The sequence below is a fragment of the Rhynchophorus ferrugineus genome, unplaced genomic scaffold (genome assembly GCF_030347505.1).
Source record: "Rhynchophorus ferrugineus isolate W39M unplaced genomic scaffold, kcgeb_rfMv2 rfM2, whole genome shotgun sequence".
Lineage (NCBI taxonomy): Eukaryota > Metazoa > Arthropoda > Insecta > Coleoptera > Curculionidae > Rhynchophorus > Rhynchophorus ferrugineus.
The window spans coordinates 79,665,134-79,685,429 of NW_027472581.1; the positions used below are offsets into that span (position 1 = coordinate 79,665,134).

The window sequence follows — 20,296 nt, forward strand, 5'->3', positions numbered from 1 at the left end:
TCTGTCTATTTCTTCGATTTGAGATAGCCACGTGCTATATAAAACTCGCAACTACGATGCGAAAATGTAACTGTGCTAGTTAGTTGGGTTGCCTAAGATGAGAGCCTATTTGTTTGTTTTTCCAAATAATAATTAATATTGGTTTTGATGCACCACTTGCTTTAAAATATCGCATAATTAATTACTACATATAATAATAATTAGGCAACTTAAGTAGGTCCTACTAGAACATTTAATAAGTTCGTGAAGATCCATCTAGTCGCTAAATATTGATGCAATAGTTCAATGCGATTTTCTTTATATTTTATCATAAATATAACTATATTAAAATTTTATGGTGAAATTAAATTTAAGACATAAAAGATGTGAGCACACTACTAAGTGTCATTTTAAAAGCTATTGAATACATTTTGTTAATTATAATTCTGAGTATTATGTATCCTATTAGTATCCTATTTTGAAGCAAAGGATAAATCGTACTACATAAATGGTATCGAAAAGTTAGAGGGTCGTTATAATCAGTATATCACCTTTGAATGATATTATGTTGAATAAAAAAAAATAATTTTGCAAAAAAGAATGTTTTACTGTGGTAGACTGGGGACTTTTCAATTGATCTGTTAGGTCTCATGAGAAGTTTTTCTGTGCTTTCTGTTCTTTATTCTGCTAAGCTATCCGCTCTCAATGATGCACTTTTTTAACCATAATCATTAACTCTTAGTTGGTGCTTAGTTAGAGTTAGCTCTGCTTCCATATATCATTATTGAACCTGTTAATGTATCGTTATCTTTAGTTAAGATTTTGTAGATATGTTTAATTTTTATATCTGTTTCATTGGCGTAATAGCACACTTTGTATAATATTAATTAATAGTAAATCAAACACTATAACAATACAATAATACAAAGATACACTGTAACGTTTAGGAGCAAAAGGAACTACCTCATGCTTGATCACCATTTTGTCGATCGTTAAATGGGGCATCTAGGACTGTGATAATCAAGAGAGAAGACTTACTTCTTTATAGTATTAATTTATATTATACTGTAGATAATTTGGTTTGATCAATTATATTTTAAAAGCAAATTGCCATTTAAAAACGAATTTCATGAAGGTTTATGAATAATAAAAGATAATTTAAAAATATCGATGCTGTATGTAAATTGTCATTGCAAAATTGTTACGTGGGTTACTCTGAGGCTGAGACGCTGTTTAATATTAATGAATATCAAAATATTAACAGTAATCCTCGTATCTATAATAGTTAAAATTTTTATTTAATGGTTATTTTAATATGTACTACATTAAACAAAATAGCCTTGAAGTAAAGTATTATTATGGAAAAGTGTAATTTTCTTAAAAATTATTATCATTTAGACAGAAGCTGTAGAAATTTTTATTAATACTATTTATGATCAGAAAAATATCTTTTATTGGTGCCTACAATATTATCTCTGGCAATAGATGGTTTGAATGAGTGTTGAAATAATAGTTAGAAGGGGCGATGTCCGGTGAATACTGTAAATAATTTTATTCCTAAGGGGAGAGTTTCCTATAATTTTTAACCAATTTAGCAATATGTTGATTTTTAACATGTTTTTAAATTAATTCTGTTAATAGGTTTACCAGACTTTAATAGAAACAAAACGCAACATATAAGTAATTGATCAAGATTATTATTAGATCATTTCATGTCTATTTTCTTCTTTTCAAATCGTTTCAATTGCTCTTAAACGTTTCTCATATATATATATATATATATATATATATATATATATATATATATATATATATATATATATATATATATATATATATATATTATTGTAATCATTATTCTAAACTGATATTTATTTCCAAGATGTTCTTGTATATGACTTGGATATTGATTATTTATATTGGCTCACATATTTCATTACTTTTCTACTATTTTAGCAAGATAACGAAACGTAAACTGAAAATAATAAATATAGATGGAAAAGAAAATTAAACAGTTTGACTAAGAAGTAGCTTCTTTGTTTCTGTTTTATAATAAAATTATATAATTTATTGTAAATCAGGTTTCAACCATCCAAGTAATATGATCATATATATCAACAATTAGCTGACAAATAATATTAAAATAACCACTAATTTTTACTCTGTAATCTCAATAAAATAATAAAATAAATTTCTATAGTTCATTACAAATTATGAGATAAATATGGCATTGAAATTAATTGGTCTAATAATAAAAAACACATGTTCAAACAACTGTCACATGTCATAACCATCACATTTAACGAGTCGCATCATCAACAAACAAAAATATATAGTTGTTTCACATGTAGGTGGTTCTATTTAAAATAATTCAACTCAAATTATGTTATTAAAACATTATCCAACATAGTATTCACATAAGAGTGTTACAAACTGAGAACATTATTTAAGATCTACAACATTAAAAAATTAAGTTATTTAAAAATATGGAATAACAAAACTTTATGCTATAACGGTATTTTATGTTAGTACTGAGTTATGACACCTTGCGGACAGTTATTATACTATAACGCATTTGGGAGAGAACTGTAAATATTTCATCATTATATTGAAGCGTCACACCGCTAGATGGCGATAACTGTGAAAAATTGGGGAATTATATTTAGATTTACATATCTTTTATTTATACCTATATACATTATATTATTCTTTCGAATGTTAGAGAAAATTCTTGATAAATATCACATTATTATTGCAAGTGGTTCTGAGTAGCTGATTGGTCTGAAGACAATATTTAACAACAGTTTTTATTTTTAATATTTGGTAACTATTTTAATCCATACGAGTAAGAAAGGAATAACATCATTTGGAGTTACAACATTGATACATTGGAACTACTATATTTGTAGGTGGATATTTTGAACAAAAATATTTTATGAATATCCCGGATGAAGATGTCAGAAACAGGAAGTGTAATTTTTTATTTGGTTGCCAAATAAGATTATACGAAGAGATACAGCTAAATTTGAATACATTTTACTGATAATGTTTATTTGTTATACTTATTACAAAGTACATTTTTAAATAAAAAATAAAAAATAAAATAATCAACAGAAGAATTAAAAATAGTGAATTCAGAAAAGCACTACTGTGAAAACCAAATAGGTATGAAAATCGTTGTGTAGTTCATTTTAAATTCCTTCCAACGTCATCATTCAGCAACCCCACTATACACTTGATTTGAGTAAATTAAGCAGAGGCTCCAAAACAATGTCTTGAGTAACTGAAATGGATATAGCTTTAAAAACCACATTGGATTTAATATACTTCTCTGATGATATAAATGCTTTGTTCCCACTTAATTATGAGTTCGTATTTTATTTTAAAACTTCAACCATTTTTTTTCTTACAGCAGCATATATTGAGAACTAAATATGATACTGTTATTTTAATATATTTGTTAAAAGTTGATATGTTCATTTTCTAAACTAATATTCTTTATTAATAATTAATTTCATTTTATTTGTTCTTATTTTGTGATTTTTTTAATTATATTTTTCTTCTAATATACTATTTATAGGCATGATATAAACAAAATGATATAAATAATAGCTTTATATCAGATGCAAACGAGCTAGTGATACAATATTTCATACTAGCTTCTAAATCTAGACTTAAATGGTGGCATTCTACTCTCAATCGTTTGTAAATGGCAACGTCCCATCATAAAAGTGCCGAAGTTAACCGAGTACTGTTACTTTATACATGCGTCACTGAAAGTAGCCACTAAAGACCGAACGATTACAGATAATTGAACAAGATGTAGTATATGATTGCCTAGTTCAGTATATACGTACTTCAATAAAATTAATAAGATTTTAATTTAGTTTGGTTATGTGTGGTTATAGACTCATATTTCGTGTTTTTTACTAACAATTATCAATATTTTACGAGAGTTAGTGGAATTTAATGTTGAAAAATTTATCTCAATGTAAAATGAAGCTTGTATCAATACATATTTGTTATATTGCTCAAATTTACCGATATATCTTTCTTCTTCAGTAATTTAATTTAAACTTATTTAAATAACTTAAAAAGACATAAAGATATAGATAAAAGCGTTCCATTGCGGTTTTTGTAAAAGATTATTGAAAACGAAAGTAAAAAAATACCAATCAGAATAAACCAATCATGTATTATATTATGTATTTCATTTTTCTTTAGTATCTACTATATAAAATGTGTATTAGAAATCTATTTCTAGTTAGTTGATCAATAAAGCTACAAAAATAAGGTTTTTTAACAAAAAAGAAATTTAGTGAATAATGGAAGGACATCTCTTTATCGACGTCATCATCTGATAATAAACAATTGTTGCAATGTGCAAGAAATGCAACAGTTTAAAAGTTTTCGAGGCATTTTAGCGCAAAATAATGTTGCTAGTAGCCGCAGAGTGAATATCTTCGCGGGAATTCGAACCGGGCCGATATAAATCGGATTTTTGTTTTCGATCTCAACCTGTCGTTAGCTCGCAAGTATCCAGGTCTAAAAATAGAGTCGTCTAAAGGACCTCGGATGTAAACACTGGGATACCGAACGATCGAATCGCTAAATTTAGATTACCTTATTAATTTTTGGTGTAAAAAATCGCGTCTTACGTCACGGACGACGCTATATATAGACGGCCGAGCCTTTTTTATTATGGCGGTACGGGGCTTGGCGCGTCTGCCGCCAGATGGCGGTGAGTCACGCGTTCTAGCGCGAATTACGAATTGTGGTGAACTCGCGCTGGATTATGTCGATCGTTAAAAAAAATCAACTTTGATGGATTATGGGGATTTGTGTGATTCACGAGCTTTAGTTTTTCCTTTATTAGAGGCCTGATATAATAGTCCATCTTTTTCGTTTTTATTGATTGCACAAGTAAGTTCTAAAGGTTGAGAATCAGTATTCAGGAATTTAAAAAAATATATTTTAGCGATCTAGTAAACAAACTAAGTAGAGATTCTACGACAGACACTTTGACCTTAATATCTATCATTGTTTCTAATGTGCACTGAGTTTCACTTATAACTTCACTGAACTAGATCAAATGTTTTTACTCTCTTAAATCTTCTGACTAAGTTATCATTATCTAAGAGCTGGAGAACCTCTCTGTTCATGTTTTTGGGCATACCTTCAGGTTTTTTATAAAGATTGTCATTACGAATGTACCATGGAGCACCAGCAATACCTCGCAGTAACTTGTTTTGGAATATTTGTATGACATTCCTATTGTTTTGACTGGTTCAACACCAGAGTTGAAGACCACAAGTCCATACTGGTTTCAATTTATATATAATATATATATATATATATATATATATATATATATATATATATATAATATAAATATATATTATATATATATATATATATATATATATATATATATATATATATATATATATATATATAATAGAAATTAAAAAAAATTAATAAAATTTAATAAATACATTAAAAATCACTATCTAATCTGACAACCGATAAATTATTCTCTAATTGTATATTGTTATTGCTTTAAATTTTAAAAAAATATAAATTAAAAAAACAATTGTACAAAATATACTTAAAAATACATTATTTGAATGTATTTTTAATATAGTAATGGACTAGTAATTAATATGTGGCTGAATATAGTTATTAATTATTAATATTACAATTTTGATTACGAAACCCCCTCTTTTTTTGTTATTATAACTTAAATCTTGGTATATAAATATTTGTTCTGAAAAATGTGTATTTTGTGTATGTTATTCTTTGCAGAACATCCCCATAATTGAACTCGGTATGTTCATATAGGTTTCAGTATTTGCTTATATAATAGCAATTTATTATGTACTAATAATTGTGATTTTCTTCCAATTAGCCAGTACAATTTTCTATATTTGAATTCGAGTTCTTTTCTATTCTTCTATATATGTTCCTTCCAGCGAAGTTTTGCGTCAAGATTCATTCTGAGATATTTAGCGTTGTTGCTGTATGGAGTGATAGTATTATTTAATGTTATTGGTACTTGTACGGTCTGATTGTAGGTGAACAACTCATGCACAGTTTTAATTTCGTTACTTTTTATTTCCCAAGCTTGTGTCCAATTATTTATATTGTCACTTGTCTGTTTTAATTTTCGTGAGGCTTCTTCATTATTGTCTCCGACAGCTATAATCACAGTATCATGAGCAAATGTGGCCATCGTAATATTCTCCATTTCCGGTATATCACAAGTGTAGAGTAGATAAAGCATTGGCCTCAGTACACTTCCTTGTGGTACACCTGCTTTAGCTTTTTTTATTTTAGAGTAAGCTTCTTCTTGTTCAACTCTAAACATGCTGGCTGTAATGTACGATTTTAGTAGTTCGGTGTAATGTTTCCGTAACATTTGCTGTAGTTTATGAACAAGGCCTTCATGCCAAACCTAATCGAAAGCTTATGCTACGTCTGACAATATAGCTGAGCATACTTTTTTACTTTCGTAGGCTTTTTCAATAATATCTGTTATCCTGTGGACCTGGTCAATTGTTGAATGCTTGGAAATGAACCCAAGCTGCTATATTGGTATTAGGTTTTATTCTCTCTATGATTATTTATATAACTAAAACAAAATTATATTTATACTTCTAATTCTTTTAATGCTTCTGACGTGGGCTGGGCAACTGTTGATTCCAATATTATTTATTTAAATAGGAAACTACTAAATCAAAACATAAAAAATATATAACAAATAACACATAACACTAAAATCAACCGAACAAGAAAAAAGAAGTGACTCTGAGCGTCGCGTCTTCAGAAAGGAACTCTCGTGATATTCCAATGTTCCTTGGACAAGATATCATTTCTAGCAAATAGAGTACCAGACGAAACATCAACAATATTGCCACTCATGCTAACTACTTCTGTTGCTAAGTATTAACAAAGGCGACAAAATCTACAATTATAGAAAAATCTACAATCCCTCCTAGTTCCCTTACATTATAGTTCAAACATTTTTTAAAAAACAAAAGCAACCCAAAATTAAAAGGTCTAAATTACAGAATTACCAGAATGATTTATGATTTCCTTGAATATATGGTATATATATCTTTGTGTTTTAAGAAATTAAATATCTAGATAATGTAAACAAATGAAACTCGTTTTTACACATGTAAATATAGCCATATAAGTATGCCATACAAAGTATAGCATACAAAATACAGAATTATGTGCCAGAATGAGAAAAGTATAATATATATACCGGCAATTGGCATTTCCTTTTATAGAATTTTCGTCTATTTAGTAATTAAATAAGATGAGATGAGAATAAATGGGAATTAAAAGGGATAACTGGTATACTCTGTCAATAAACTCAGCATTTGAACCTCAGTTTGGGTGGCACAAAATGCACTAAAATATACTGAATAAGAAAAAAATGGTGACTCTGAGAGTCGCGTCTTCGGAAATGAACTCTCATGATATTCTAACTTGGACCTTGGACATGTTAAGATATCATATCTGACAAATACAGCACCCGAAGAAACATCAAAAATATTGCCACTCATGGTAATTATTTCTCTCGCTTAGCGGCAATCCCGCCTAGTTCCTTTACATTATAGTTCATACCATTAAAAAAAAAACATAAAGAAGGCAAACATGAAAAAGGAAGGACCATCAGCAGCAACGATTACATAGCGTTATTGGACCGTTTAAAGGACAAAATCACCGAAAAACGGCCGCATTTGAAGAAAAAGAAAGTGCTACTTCACTAAGACAATGCATGGTGTCACAAGTCAGTGAAAACGTTGGCAAAAATCCATGAATTGGGCTTCGAATTGCTTCGTCATCCACCATATTCTCCAAATCTGGCCCCCAGCTGTTCTCAGATCTCAAAAGAATGTTCGCTGGGAAGAAATTTCCGTCGAATGACGAAACTGAGCCCTATTTTGGAGCAAAGGGCAAATCCTACCACAAAAAATGGTATCGAAAATTGGTAGGGTCGCTATAATCAGTGTAATGTGTACTTGAAAAAAAAGTGCTTTACTATGGTAGGCCGGAGACTTTTTAATTGACCTGTTATGTGCAAGACTGAGAAAAATATATTATATTTACCAGCAATCGGCATTTCGTTTCTCAGAATTTGCGTCGATATAAAATAACATTTCTATTTGTTATTATTACACGTATATTAATAATGCATTTAGTTCTTTATATAAATCCCATTAAGATTTTAAAATTCAATTCAAAACAAAATATACACTTAAAAAAAAATTCCGAAATAATATTGTGACATTCGCACGAAATGCTCAAGTATCGATGAGATATTAGTAGATCGGGGTCCGAAAATCGCGCCAGTTTGAACGCTTTGCTCCGAATGTAGTTAGAACAATAAATTACACAAGCCCGAAAAAAATACAAACAAAATTTTTGTTTATTACAGTGCGGATTCTTAGAAATGGCGGACCGAAATAATCTACGCCTGTCCAATAATTCTAAATAGTCCGGTCGAATAATCTTTGCGAGAGAATAGCATCACAGAGAGAAAGAACAGAATTCATCTATTTTTATTATAATTTAGTTTTATTTAGAACAAGCGTAAGGGTATTTCAAATTCAGCACTGTTGGTTTTTGGATAAAACATAGAATTTGTACCGAATAAAAGAGTGATAATTGAAGTCCTAAGTTATATGAGGTTATTTTAGACATAAGACTCATATAGTTGCTCATATCATAGAGCAGTATATAGAGTGCTAACGTAATGCATATAATTTAAGAATTGTTTTGTGTGGTCTTAGCAGAGAGGGCGCTGAGAACGCCATTTCGCTTCATTTCATTGCAAACTTTAAATTACTATTACAGACACCCTATAATGGTAATACTGATCACGTCACTAACTCCTGACGTCACATTCTACTGACCAATTGAAATTGAAATAAAACCCAAATTTGTTTTCTTAAAAAAATATAAAAATAAGGTTTTATATAAATACAAATATTAAAATTATAAAAATGCTAAAAAAAAACAAAAAATAAAAATAAAAAGCTGGAATCTAATTGAAAACACAACATATCTGCTAGGAAATATAATCAAAATTGTTTATAGCGCCTTTTCCCTTTATTAACCGACTTCGAAAAGGAAGAGGTTTATGTTCAGCTTTTTTTTTAATGTATGTTCGCCGATCTCTCCGTCAATTATGGACCGATTTTCCAAATTTTTTTTATTCGAAAGGGTGCACTTCCGAGGTGGTCCCATTGAAACCAAATCAGGCTCTGTCGGGGAAAGGGGGGTGGGTAAATCGAGGGAAACGCTCAAATATCAAAGGCATGTACAAAGTTTTCACATATTTTTTATCTAAAATAAGTAGATATTTGGGTATAATGTTATTGCCGAACTGATGTTGCGGAAAATCGGAAGTCGTTCAGTACAAAAGTGGATGAGGAAGCAATTCGAAGCTCAATTCATGGATTTTTGGTACGGTGCATTATCTTGGTGAAGCAGCATTTTCTTTTTCTTCAAATACGGCCGTTTTTCGGCGATTTCGTCCTTCAAACGATCCAATAACGATTTGATGTCTGCTATTTCATTCAATTTCAATTTACGGCCATTCAAAATCATTTTGTGGATTTTTAAAATGTTTTCGTTGGTAACAAACTCTTTTGGGCGTCCACTGCGTTCATTGATAGTTGATTTTCCTGGGGCTGTGTCCGAAAACTCGGCATCAAGCTAAGTTTTTGCTTCAACTGTTTTTTTCCCTTCAAAAAGCAATATTTTATCAACACGCGACTTTTCAATTGACCTCTTATATACATACAAACACACACATTATTTACCCTTTACTGTTTAAATTACAAGTTGGAACGGTATGCTTGGTAAATAACTATTTTTACTAAATTTTTAGCTTTATAGTCAGTCTGTTTAAAACGGAAACTTTGAACTTATTTTTTAAGTACTTAAACTTCTTCTGATATAGAGAAGGATATTTTAAAATAATGCCTAAAACCTAAACTATAATCTAAAAACTATTACCTAAAACAACACATATAACCAAAATTCCTAGCTAAATAAAATATCTAAACATTGGAAATGCAGCAGAATAAATCTAATTACCAAAATTTTCCAAAAACCCAGTATTTCTTCGAATGAACGGAAATTTTGTTTACCTCAATGTTATTTCATGGCGGGAGCTTTGATACTTTAGCGCCACACAGTAAGTGTCTGTCACAGCTGACATGAAGACCAACCGAAGACCTCTATAATGATATAATGATCGTCTGTGTTGATAATATTTTGGTATTTATATATCTCAACATTTTCTCGATGCTTCTTCCTAAAATATCCTTGAGTGATTGTTAGAATGTCTATTTTATTTAACTGAACGTTGTTGCAAATATTCATGCAGTTATCAGAAAAGAAGAGAATGTCATACATTACCCTTTTTGATATGGGTTAACGAGTGTCTAAGATATCTTCCTATGTAGTTAAACGGGGGACGTTGATGGACGTATTTTTTAATATCCCACATCTGTTCCTTCTTGAAGAAAATGGGAGTACATTGGGGCGTCCGATCCGATCTTATTTTGGTATGCCTCCCTCTTTATATATAGCCTATACATTAGTTTTGAATATTTTACAAATGGCGTTATTATGTATTAAATCGCATAGGGTATATTTGCAACCAACTTCATGTCGAAACCCCACTTTTATTATGTGTCATTTTATCGAAGTGTAAATACAGTTTTTTTAAGTGCGTTGAAAAAGTAAATCGTATTTGGAGAAACATTTTACAATTTGAAGAAATTGATAGTTCAAGTTCATCGAATACTGTGTGAAGCTTATGGCTCTCATCGATTTCAACATGTGAGTACTGGTAGGGACGTTTTAAAAGAGATGATTTAAGACGAGGAACGTTTTGACAGTCAAAACAGTTGAAGACGAAGATTGAAAGGTATTATTCGATGAAATCACAAATGGGAATCGGTGTCAACTATAGTTGATGCCCATCGCAAAAAATGGCAGGACCACATGTTGCAAAACCTGTGAGAACTTAGTTGAAAACATTAAAAGGGGAAGTGCTCGCCGTATTTTCTAGACCTTGCTCTTTTTTATTACTACTTGTTCCGATATATGACTTGTGACTTATCTGAGCAGCGTTTCACTCCTTATGGAGATACCAAAAACTGTTCAGTATGTGGATAGTCTCAAAATATATATCATTCTATAAAAAAGCACCTTGAATAAGATACATTGTATGGATTTTTTACGATAAAGCTTCAAATGAAAATAAAAATCCTTTATTTTAACATACATATTCGTCAACCTGTATCAATTTGGACCACTTCAGAGTATTTTATCTTATAAATGCTGTTTAGGTACCTTATAATAATATAAATAGTATAATTTGTTAACTTTCTTCTTAATACTTATATAAAATTAAACAAACATGAATAAAAATATCAACATTCAAAAGTATATAATAATACAAAATGTCGCCTATTTATTTTAAAAATTGGTCATGGGAACAACACTTTTAAGTGAAAAAACCATTTGGTTATCTGTTTTGGGTCTTCCATGAATTGAGGAACCAAATATCAGTAAATTCACAATTTTATCATGCAAATATTAAATAAATATCTAGTACAAATTAGGAGTAATAAAAATTATATCTTAAACATCTACTGGAGGAATTCATCAAGTGTCTTAAAGAATGTCTCAGAGAAAAATAGAAGTTGATTTTCTAGAGACCTCCAAAGCTGGCGATTCGGTCTGGTGCAAGGAACAAATCTATAAAGCGCCATCTTAAAAATCATTAATTTTTGGAAGATGCGACCTTCTGAAGTAGCATTTACAATTTATAAAGTTCCGACCATCCGAGTCCCATAAATATCCCTCTTCCTTATGTTCTTTGTAAAAGCTAAATGGTCAACTTTTCCTACGAAAGTAGTATCTGCATCTGATAAATGTATATATAATAATTTTATATAAAATTACTGTGTGTAGAAACCAATCGGTCAGTTGGTCAAACAGAGTTATACTGTGTTTCATTTCAATTATATTGTGTTTCAATTTTTTTCTTCTCCATGTGAGAAAACACTTGTTTCAATTCCAGTCAAAATAATTATTTTGTGCTTAGATGCAAAACAAAGTAAAGGAGTTGCTACGAAAACTTCATTATATATCTCTCAATGAATACTTTCCGTCCTAGTTCCATCATAAAGCTTGTATCCTCTTGTAGAAGAGAAAAATCAACCCCTTTTAAAACTGCTGAAGTAAAGAAGAGCTTAAAGAAGTACAGTTTTTAATTGGAAACTAGAATCAGTAAAATTTCAACACTGTGCTAAATTTTCAGTGCTGGAAAGTCCCAAGTAGCATATACATAGAAATATATAGAATATATTACATTGGGATATTTCAATGTATGTTAGTACATTTTTTCTAGAATTTGTCTACCAATTGTTGATATTATTTAGTATATGGTAACTAATATAATTCAGTATTTGGGTTTTATTAATTTATTTAACTCGTTAATTGTCTTTGTGTATTTGTGGCTCTATTATACTAACTGTTATTCAAATATATACATAATAATAATATTGCAATTAGTAACTGAGATAATTATTCCGCTTAATATTTTACGATTTTGAGTATACACTATGTTTATTCGCATCCATGCATAATGTGGGATTCGAACCCACGACATTCTTGGCACCGATGTTAGCGATCCAACCTGCGTCACCAATACTGCTAGTTATATTTAATAAGAAGTGTTATCTTCAACAAAATAAATAGGCAACTGAACAAAAATAGATTTTTTGGTATACGTTTAAAGTTTAAACATATTTAAAGTATTTAGACAAGAGATAAAAGTCTCCCGAGATTCTTCTGATAAAGATAATCAACTAGGTTTATTTCATTATTGTGTTCTTATGATTCAAATATAAATGCTCTTCAATTCATTCAGTTCATACAATTTCCATGTGAAAGAAGTTACTTAAGAAAAATCTGGAATACTTTCAATAAGAGTACTATGGAACGTCATAGTATACTAATGTTGATGAAAATAAATGCTATTTATAAAAGACACTGGTAATTTTAACATTTTTTTTAACTCTTGTTATGTAATTGTCATGTGTATTTATTAATATTTCTATATTATTATTATGATTGAAATAAATAACAAATATGCTTATAAGTTATTTATATAAAAAAATAATACTCTTTCATATCCACTACTCCAACTTTCCTTCTTGGACCTTCACTACCCCCTTCATATACACGTTCTTATATCAATTTTATAAGAGAGTACGTTGTCCTTTCCTTATTTCCTTACCTACGGTCCAAGTTCTTCTCCATTCTTACCCTGCCCGACCGAAAGTACATATATACAGAAATCTCGCACCCTGAACATGATTCAATATTGGTCGCTGGCGACATTATAACAGAATCCTTCAAAGAATGGCTAAGCCTATTCCCGAAATGCCCTCGGATGTTTCCTGGAACCGAAGATCAACCACCCCCTGGTCACTGACTCACTGTTAATCATCCGTATCCTCTATTTCACGTTGGCATACCGGGAAATAGCGCGGATAATTCGGCTAAATCAGCAGCTCATCCCTCCCATCACAAATATTTGTATCCGTACTGACCTTATCCCTTTCGTTTCGTGTTTCACCAAGGACGAGGTACAAAGTCGTTTGGCCCAGGAAGCCTACCACATCAGACTCTTTGAGTTTAAAGCTGATTTTTTCTCTTCTCTTCACGTTACTTCCCTTTGTCACCATGCCGTAGCTGTGATCGGCTGAGATTCGGTCACTGTCGTTTCTCGCATAGTCACTTGATGACTTCGAGCCCGCCTGCTCACTGTGGGTTTTGCCACCTTACTCTTATTTCAGTCTACCACATACTGAACAACTGTACACGACTCACCCAGATTAGAGCTACCTATGAGCTGCAAAACTTTGCAAATGCTTAACAGAAGCACGTATGCACTCCTTAACAGAAGAACATACAGACAGACTCCTCGGATTTCTATAAGAAATCGTTTTTTTCCATCTAGTCTACCCTATGCTAAGATGAGTGTCTCTGATTAAACAACATTACCACGACGGTATGGGCGCTGATGCGTGCTATCTCGATAGAACATCTGTTCTATCGATAGTGTTTAATTCATCGATAGTGTTTAATGTGGGCTCCGAACCGCAGCCCTCGGCATTAAGCCTACCGACTGGCGAGTGACCAACTGAGGAATCATCCCAGAAGACATCCGATCTTATCCAGCCTGGTTACTGGCGTGATTGGGATCATTTTCCTAGTCGGATTTTGCATTCTTGCCTAGAACAGTCCCAAATATTAAACAATCGCAAACATAAATTTACGACCATGCCCCAGCAGGATTCGTACCTGTGACTATTGCAGCAGTAGACCGTCCTGTCGCCTTAACCACTGCGCCAATCAAGCCGGCAATTAAAATTTTTACTCTTAAAATTAACATAAAAAATACTATTTAATTAAAATAAATTATAATTATAATAATTATGAATAGAATATGTAACATAATATTATGTAAACATGACAATAGTATTATGATATAATTGTACCTTGAGTATTATGTTCATTGTAATTTTTCTACATCTAAATTTAAAATAAAACATGAAAAAAAGCACAGTGACATTGATGAACACATCACCAGTGATTACTCATCACTCGGACGTTGAAATATTGATAGATTGCAATTTAATTTTCGACCACACTATGCATGCTTTTTATATTTGAATGTAAATATATTGTTGGAATCTTGCTTGTGTTATATATACATACACAAAATATAACATTTTATTATTTTAATTTGAATGGGTTTAAAATTAGCACAAAATTGAATTACTATTAATAGATATTTAAATTAAATTGGATATTTTATCATCATATCCGTCTTAATTTTAATTAAATTTTTGTATTACTTGGGTGTGTTAAAAATTATAAATAAGATAGTGGTTGCTTATTTATTTTATGGTATTGGTTTAACATTTTACTACGATCTTACTATGCTTACTAGGTTTAATTTTGCTAATTTTAATTAATATCATCTTCTATTATCTAACAGGTCAATTGAAAAGTGTCCATATTGAGACATAGATGGCGCTAATAGAATTAAATCCTTTTTTTTTAGTTAGATCAAAAGATGCGTGTATAAATTTGACAGCTGTCGGATTATTAGTTTATGAATTATAACCTTTTGGGTGAAGCAACTTTTGTTATTGTGAAAAAAATGGATAAAAAGGAATTTCGCGTGTTGATAAAATATTGTTTTTTGAAGGGACAAAATACAGTTGAAGCAAAATCTTGGCTGGATGCCGAGTTTCCGGACACTGCCCCAGGAAAATCAAACGTTAAGCATTGGTATGCTAAGTAGTTTAGACATGGTGAAATGAGCAACGAAGACGAAAACATTAAAAAAATCCACAAAATGACCATAAATTGAAATTGAATGAAATAGCAGACACTCTAAAGATATCAACTGAGCGTGTACCTCATATCATTCACGAATATTTGGGTATGAGAAAGCTCTGTGCAAAGTGGGTGCTGCGCGAGCTCACTTTTGACCAAAAACAACAACGATTGGATGATTCGGAGCAGTGTTTGAACATGATCAAGCGTAAGGAATTTTTGCGTCGATAAGTGACAATGAATGAAACATGGCTCCATCATTTCACTCCGAAGTCCAATCGACAGTCATCCGAGTGGACTGCACATGATGAACTCCAAAGCGTGGGAAAAAGCAACAGTAGGCTTGCAAGGTCATGGCATCTGTGTTTTGGGATGCGCGTGGAATAATTTTCATTGATCTTGAAAAATGAAGAACCATCAACAGCGATTATTACATAGCGTTATTGGACCGTTTGAAGGACGAATCGCCGAAAGCGACCGCATTTGAACAAAAGGAAAGTGCTTCTTCACCAAGACAAAGCACCGTGTGACAAGTCAGTGAAAACGATGGCAAAAATCCATCAAAAGCAATTATTACATAGCGTTATTGGACCGTTTGAAGGACGAATCGCCGAAAAAGGACGCATTTGAAGAAAAAGAAAGTGCTGCTTCACCAAGAAAATGCACCGTGTCACAAGTCAGTGAAAACGATGGCAAAAATCCATGATTTGGGCTTCGAATTGCTTCCTCATCCACCGCATTTTCTTGATCTGGTCCCCAGCGACTTCTCAGATCTCAAAAGAATACTCGCTGGGAAGAAATTGTCGTCGAAGGAAGAGGTGATCGCCGAAACTGAGACCTATTTTGAAGCAAAGGATAAATCATACTACAAAAATGGTATCGAAAATATGGAGGGTCGCTATAATCAGTGTATCACCCTTGAAGGGTATTATGTTAAAAAAATGATTTTGCCAAAAAATGTGTTTTACTGTAGTTGGCCGGGTTAGCGACTTTTCAATTGACCTGTTAATTAGTAAATTTATTTTAGAGGTTAATTGTTTGGGAAGATAAAATGCTGGTTACATATAACATATTTTTTTAATTAAACAAATTATTAATTTAGAATCTGACAATGTCAGTAGGAAATTATTTACATTATTTTATTTCTATTATAATATAATGAAGAATATGAATAAGAATGCTTCATTTCTAACTAATTAACTGGATAAAATGTTTTAACAAAATATCTCTAGGCAATTCATTTACAATATTTAGTTATAGCTATAATATATTAACGATATATGTTTTAAAGGTTTTTTTTAAGTTTTCCTTTAGTTGAGTTATACTTTAACTTATAAGCCATAATTATATTTTATATTATATATTAATGTTAATGATTCAATTAATTTAGCTAAATCCCTGTTAAATTGTTTTTGTTTATACAAAATAAATTTATCTATACATGGGGACGTTTTGACAACTAATTGTTTTAAATATTTATAATTGAAAAACGTTTTAATAAATGGTCAGTGGTAATTATTTACAATCAAATAACATAATTAAGTTAATAATTCAGAATAGGACATTTTATTGTTATTATAATGTTATTATAAAACATGATTCTACAATATGAGTTCTTCGAAATAAAAATGTTTATAAAACTAAGAATATTGCCAATTTTTCTCTTACTGATAAAATATTAGGTACACTGTGTCGTAAAAGTTAACATATTCCGGTTAACTATTACGGAAGAGGATTTGAAATTATTACATTATATATAGAATAAGTGTTGTTAAAATATTAAAATATTACTTGTCTACTTGGCGATAGTGTGTCAGAAAAAATAATTTATACACGTTGATTCCCATCTTGTATTACAAATCTATGAAATGCATTAGTTTTTTTAAAATTACTTATCCCTCCGTTTATATATATACATGTATATATACATTTATATATATATATATATATATATATATATATATTTCCGAATTCTCGTAGCTACGCTATGAAAAATGTCGATTACTAAGCGCCCAGTGTAAACTGGGTTCTAAAAATATTCAGAAGAAAAATATTATTTTTCATAATGTTCGAGCGTTGTGTTTTGATTATCTGAGGAAAAAAGTATAAAATATTCTTTTGGGTTTGGTTTAGATTAGACACTGTTGATGTAATTGTTTATTTATCTGTATTTTGATCAGTTGTCTAATTCGCCTGGTGAACTTTTTTTCTGTGTATATAGTGAAGATGTGCAGATATATTTAAGTGTTCCAATTATAGCCTATCTTAATATATTTTTTATTAATTTTCAGTTTGTTTCGGATGATGTAGTTGTACATGAACGCTGTTCTAGATCAGTTTGACTGACGTTAATTTACTCGTATCAATTTAAGTTTGGTTCTAAGAATTAACTTGATATTAAAGTGATTATTTAATTTTATAATTTAATGAATTTGTGATTAGTTAGATTACTAGTATTTGTTGTTGATATAATTATTATTAATTTATTATTATAGGCTGGGATATTAATAGGTTTAAATAGAGTGTAATAATCATTTAAGATCATTGTTTTGCCATTTGGTTGGCTGTTCTTTAATATATATTCAATTTGGCCCCGAATAGTTAAATTTATACACTTATAATCACTTAGTTTTTTGATTTGGCTTAGTCCTATGATGATAAAACTAAGTTTTGTCCATGGTGATTAAATATACGCATAAAACTCTTTTAGATCTATTTAAAATCCCTAATAAGTTTTATGCATCGTGCATATGATGATTGGGTGCTGTCATTCCCATACACGACAATACTTTATTTGCCATCAATAAACACATATCTTCTATCATGTTCAATGATGTAAATTTCTGCAGTCATTTGTAATGTAGGATTCAAAGTCTGACGGCGCACAAGATGCAAAACATCGTCAGACATGTCATTTCTATAATTAACCCACAAATCTTTTGGATTCGAGGGGAAACATGTCGATATGATAATCGCAAACAATGTACGAATTTGATGCGGCGATGAAGATATCACGGAATACTTGAGTGTATGCTCCCAGTGCGAATAGTTATCGAGTAAATGTAATAGTTGACATGCCTCACGGTAAGTCGCACACAGCTGCCCATTAACTGTTCTCAGTTGTTTAAACGATGTCGGACCACGAACATTTTTTATTTTGTTTTGTGGTGCGTAAATAAACAAAGATGATGGTTTTCCGACGCGCGAACACGCGACCTATAATTGTCCGTGCGCCAAACAGGGAAACTTCAAGTTGATTCCGCAAACTTCCAACGATTGGCGCTGTTGATCATCGGAAAGGCTATACATACTGCAAACTGTAAACGTTTAAAATCGAATGGTAAATCTGTTGGAATCATCGGTATACGCAGGATCAAGACATCCTCTCCTTTGTATTTTCCCTTTATGATTGTTACCTGAATGACGTTACTCATTATCTTTTTCACAGCCAGTCTTGTTCCATCGCACAGTTGAGGTTGATTAATGTTACGTAGCATGATGACAACTGATCCTACTTTTAACTGCAAATTGTGAGGTGGTAATCCAGACAATTCCAGTGAATTTAAAAACTCCGTGGGATAGTTGACTACGTCGTCCTGGTTCACAACGGTATCGTCTGATTTTAAGGAAACCAACTGTCCCGGAAGAAAATTCTGAATGCACTTCACATTGAGATCCTCGACATCTTTATTTTTCGCAGCCAATATTGCTCGTTCACCCAGCCAATTATGGTTACTGAACTGTTGCGCTATATCTCTGAAACCACGATAAATAAGCTCCTCTTTTGAATTTTTGATGTGACAGAAATTTGTGAGTAATGTGATGAATCCGGTCGAGGTGTCCACCGCTACTTTATTATTTCCATTGTTTAACAACAAATTTGCAGTTTCATCTTGTTGCAAAAATACTCTCATATTAGTTGTTAATTGTAGTGTCTTTACGTATCCCCACAAATTCGATGATTTTAGGCATACGTTTAGTTCATCAGCAGCAGTTGATCGGGGAATAACTGGAAGAGCCTGACGAAAATCACCTGACAGCAGAATCATGACAACAGCAAAAATATTTTGGTTACCATGAAGATCTTTCAACTTTCTGTCCAGTGCCTCCAGTGACCTCTTATGGGCCATTGTGCATTCATCTCAAACAATCATTTTGCATACCCGTAGGATCTTGGCCATTGCGCTATTATTGGCGATGTTGCAAATTGGTGTTTTGTTGATTTGCATGTTTAATGATAAATTCAAGGCAGAATGTGCAGTTCGCCGGCTTCCTAATAGAGTCGAAACTATTTCAGATGAAGCCAACGAAATTAAGAACGTTTTTCCGGTTCCTCCGGGAGCATCAAGGAAATAAATTCCAACAGATCCACTGTTCACAGCTTCTATCAAAGTGTCGTACGCAATTCTTTGTTGTTGGTTTAATTGTGGAACATTTGTACGAACTGTTTCGGCCAATGCTTTAAGCATCGTGCATATGATGATTGGGTGCTGTCATTCCCAAACACGACAATACTTTATTTGCCATCAATAAACACATATCTTCTATCATGATCAATGTCTCATTGTAAATTTCTGCAGTCATTTGTAATGTAGGATTCAAAGTCTGACGGCGCACAAAATGCAAAACATCGTCAGACATGTCATTTCTATAATTAACCCACAAATCTTTTGGATTCGGGAGGAAACATGCCGATATGATAATCGCAAACAATGTACGAATTTGATGCGGCGATAAAGATATCATGGAATCCTTGAGCGTATGATGCCAGTGCGAATAGTTCTCGAGTAAATGTAATAGTTGACATGCCTCACGATAAGTCGCACACAGCTGCCCTTTAACTGTTCTCAGTTGTTTAAACGATGTG

The 20,296-nt window shown here is 31.5% G+C and overlaps 1 protein-coding gene across 1 annotated transcript in view; it reads right to left on the reverse strand.

Annotated features, from left to right (window-relative positions):
* LOC143190865 (uncharacterized) overlaps window positions 1-19,898 on the reverse strand; it is a 56,317-nt gene extending 36,419 nt beyond the window's left edge. Inside the window, exons 1-2 of the mRNA XM_076395436.1 lie at window positions 19,593-19,898; window positions 19,020-19,547 (exon numbers count right to left, since the gene is read on the reverse strand). Coding sequence (XP_076251551.1) covers window positions 19,020-19,547; window positions 19,593-19,898 — 834 coding nt within the window. The remainder of the gene's footprint in view (window positions 1-19,019; window positions 19,548-19,592) is intronic.
* Window positions 19,899-20,296: the final 398 nt, after the last annotated feature.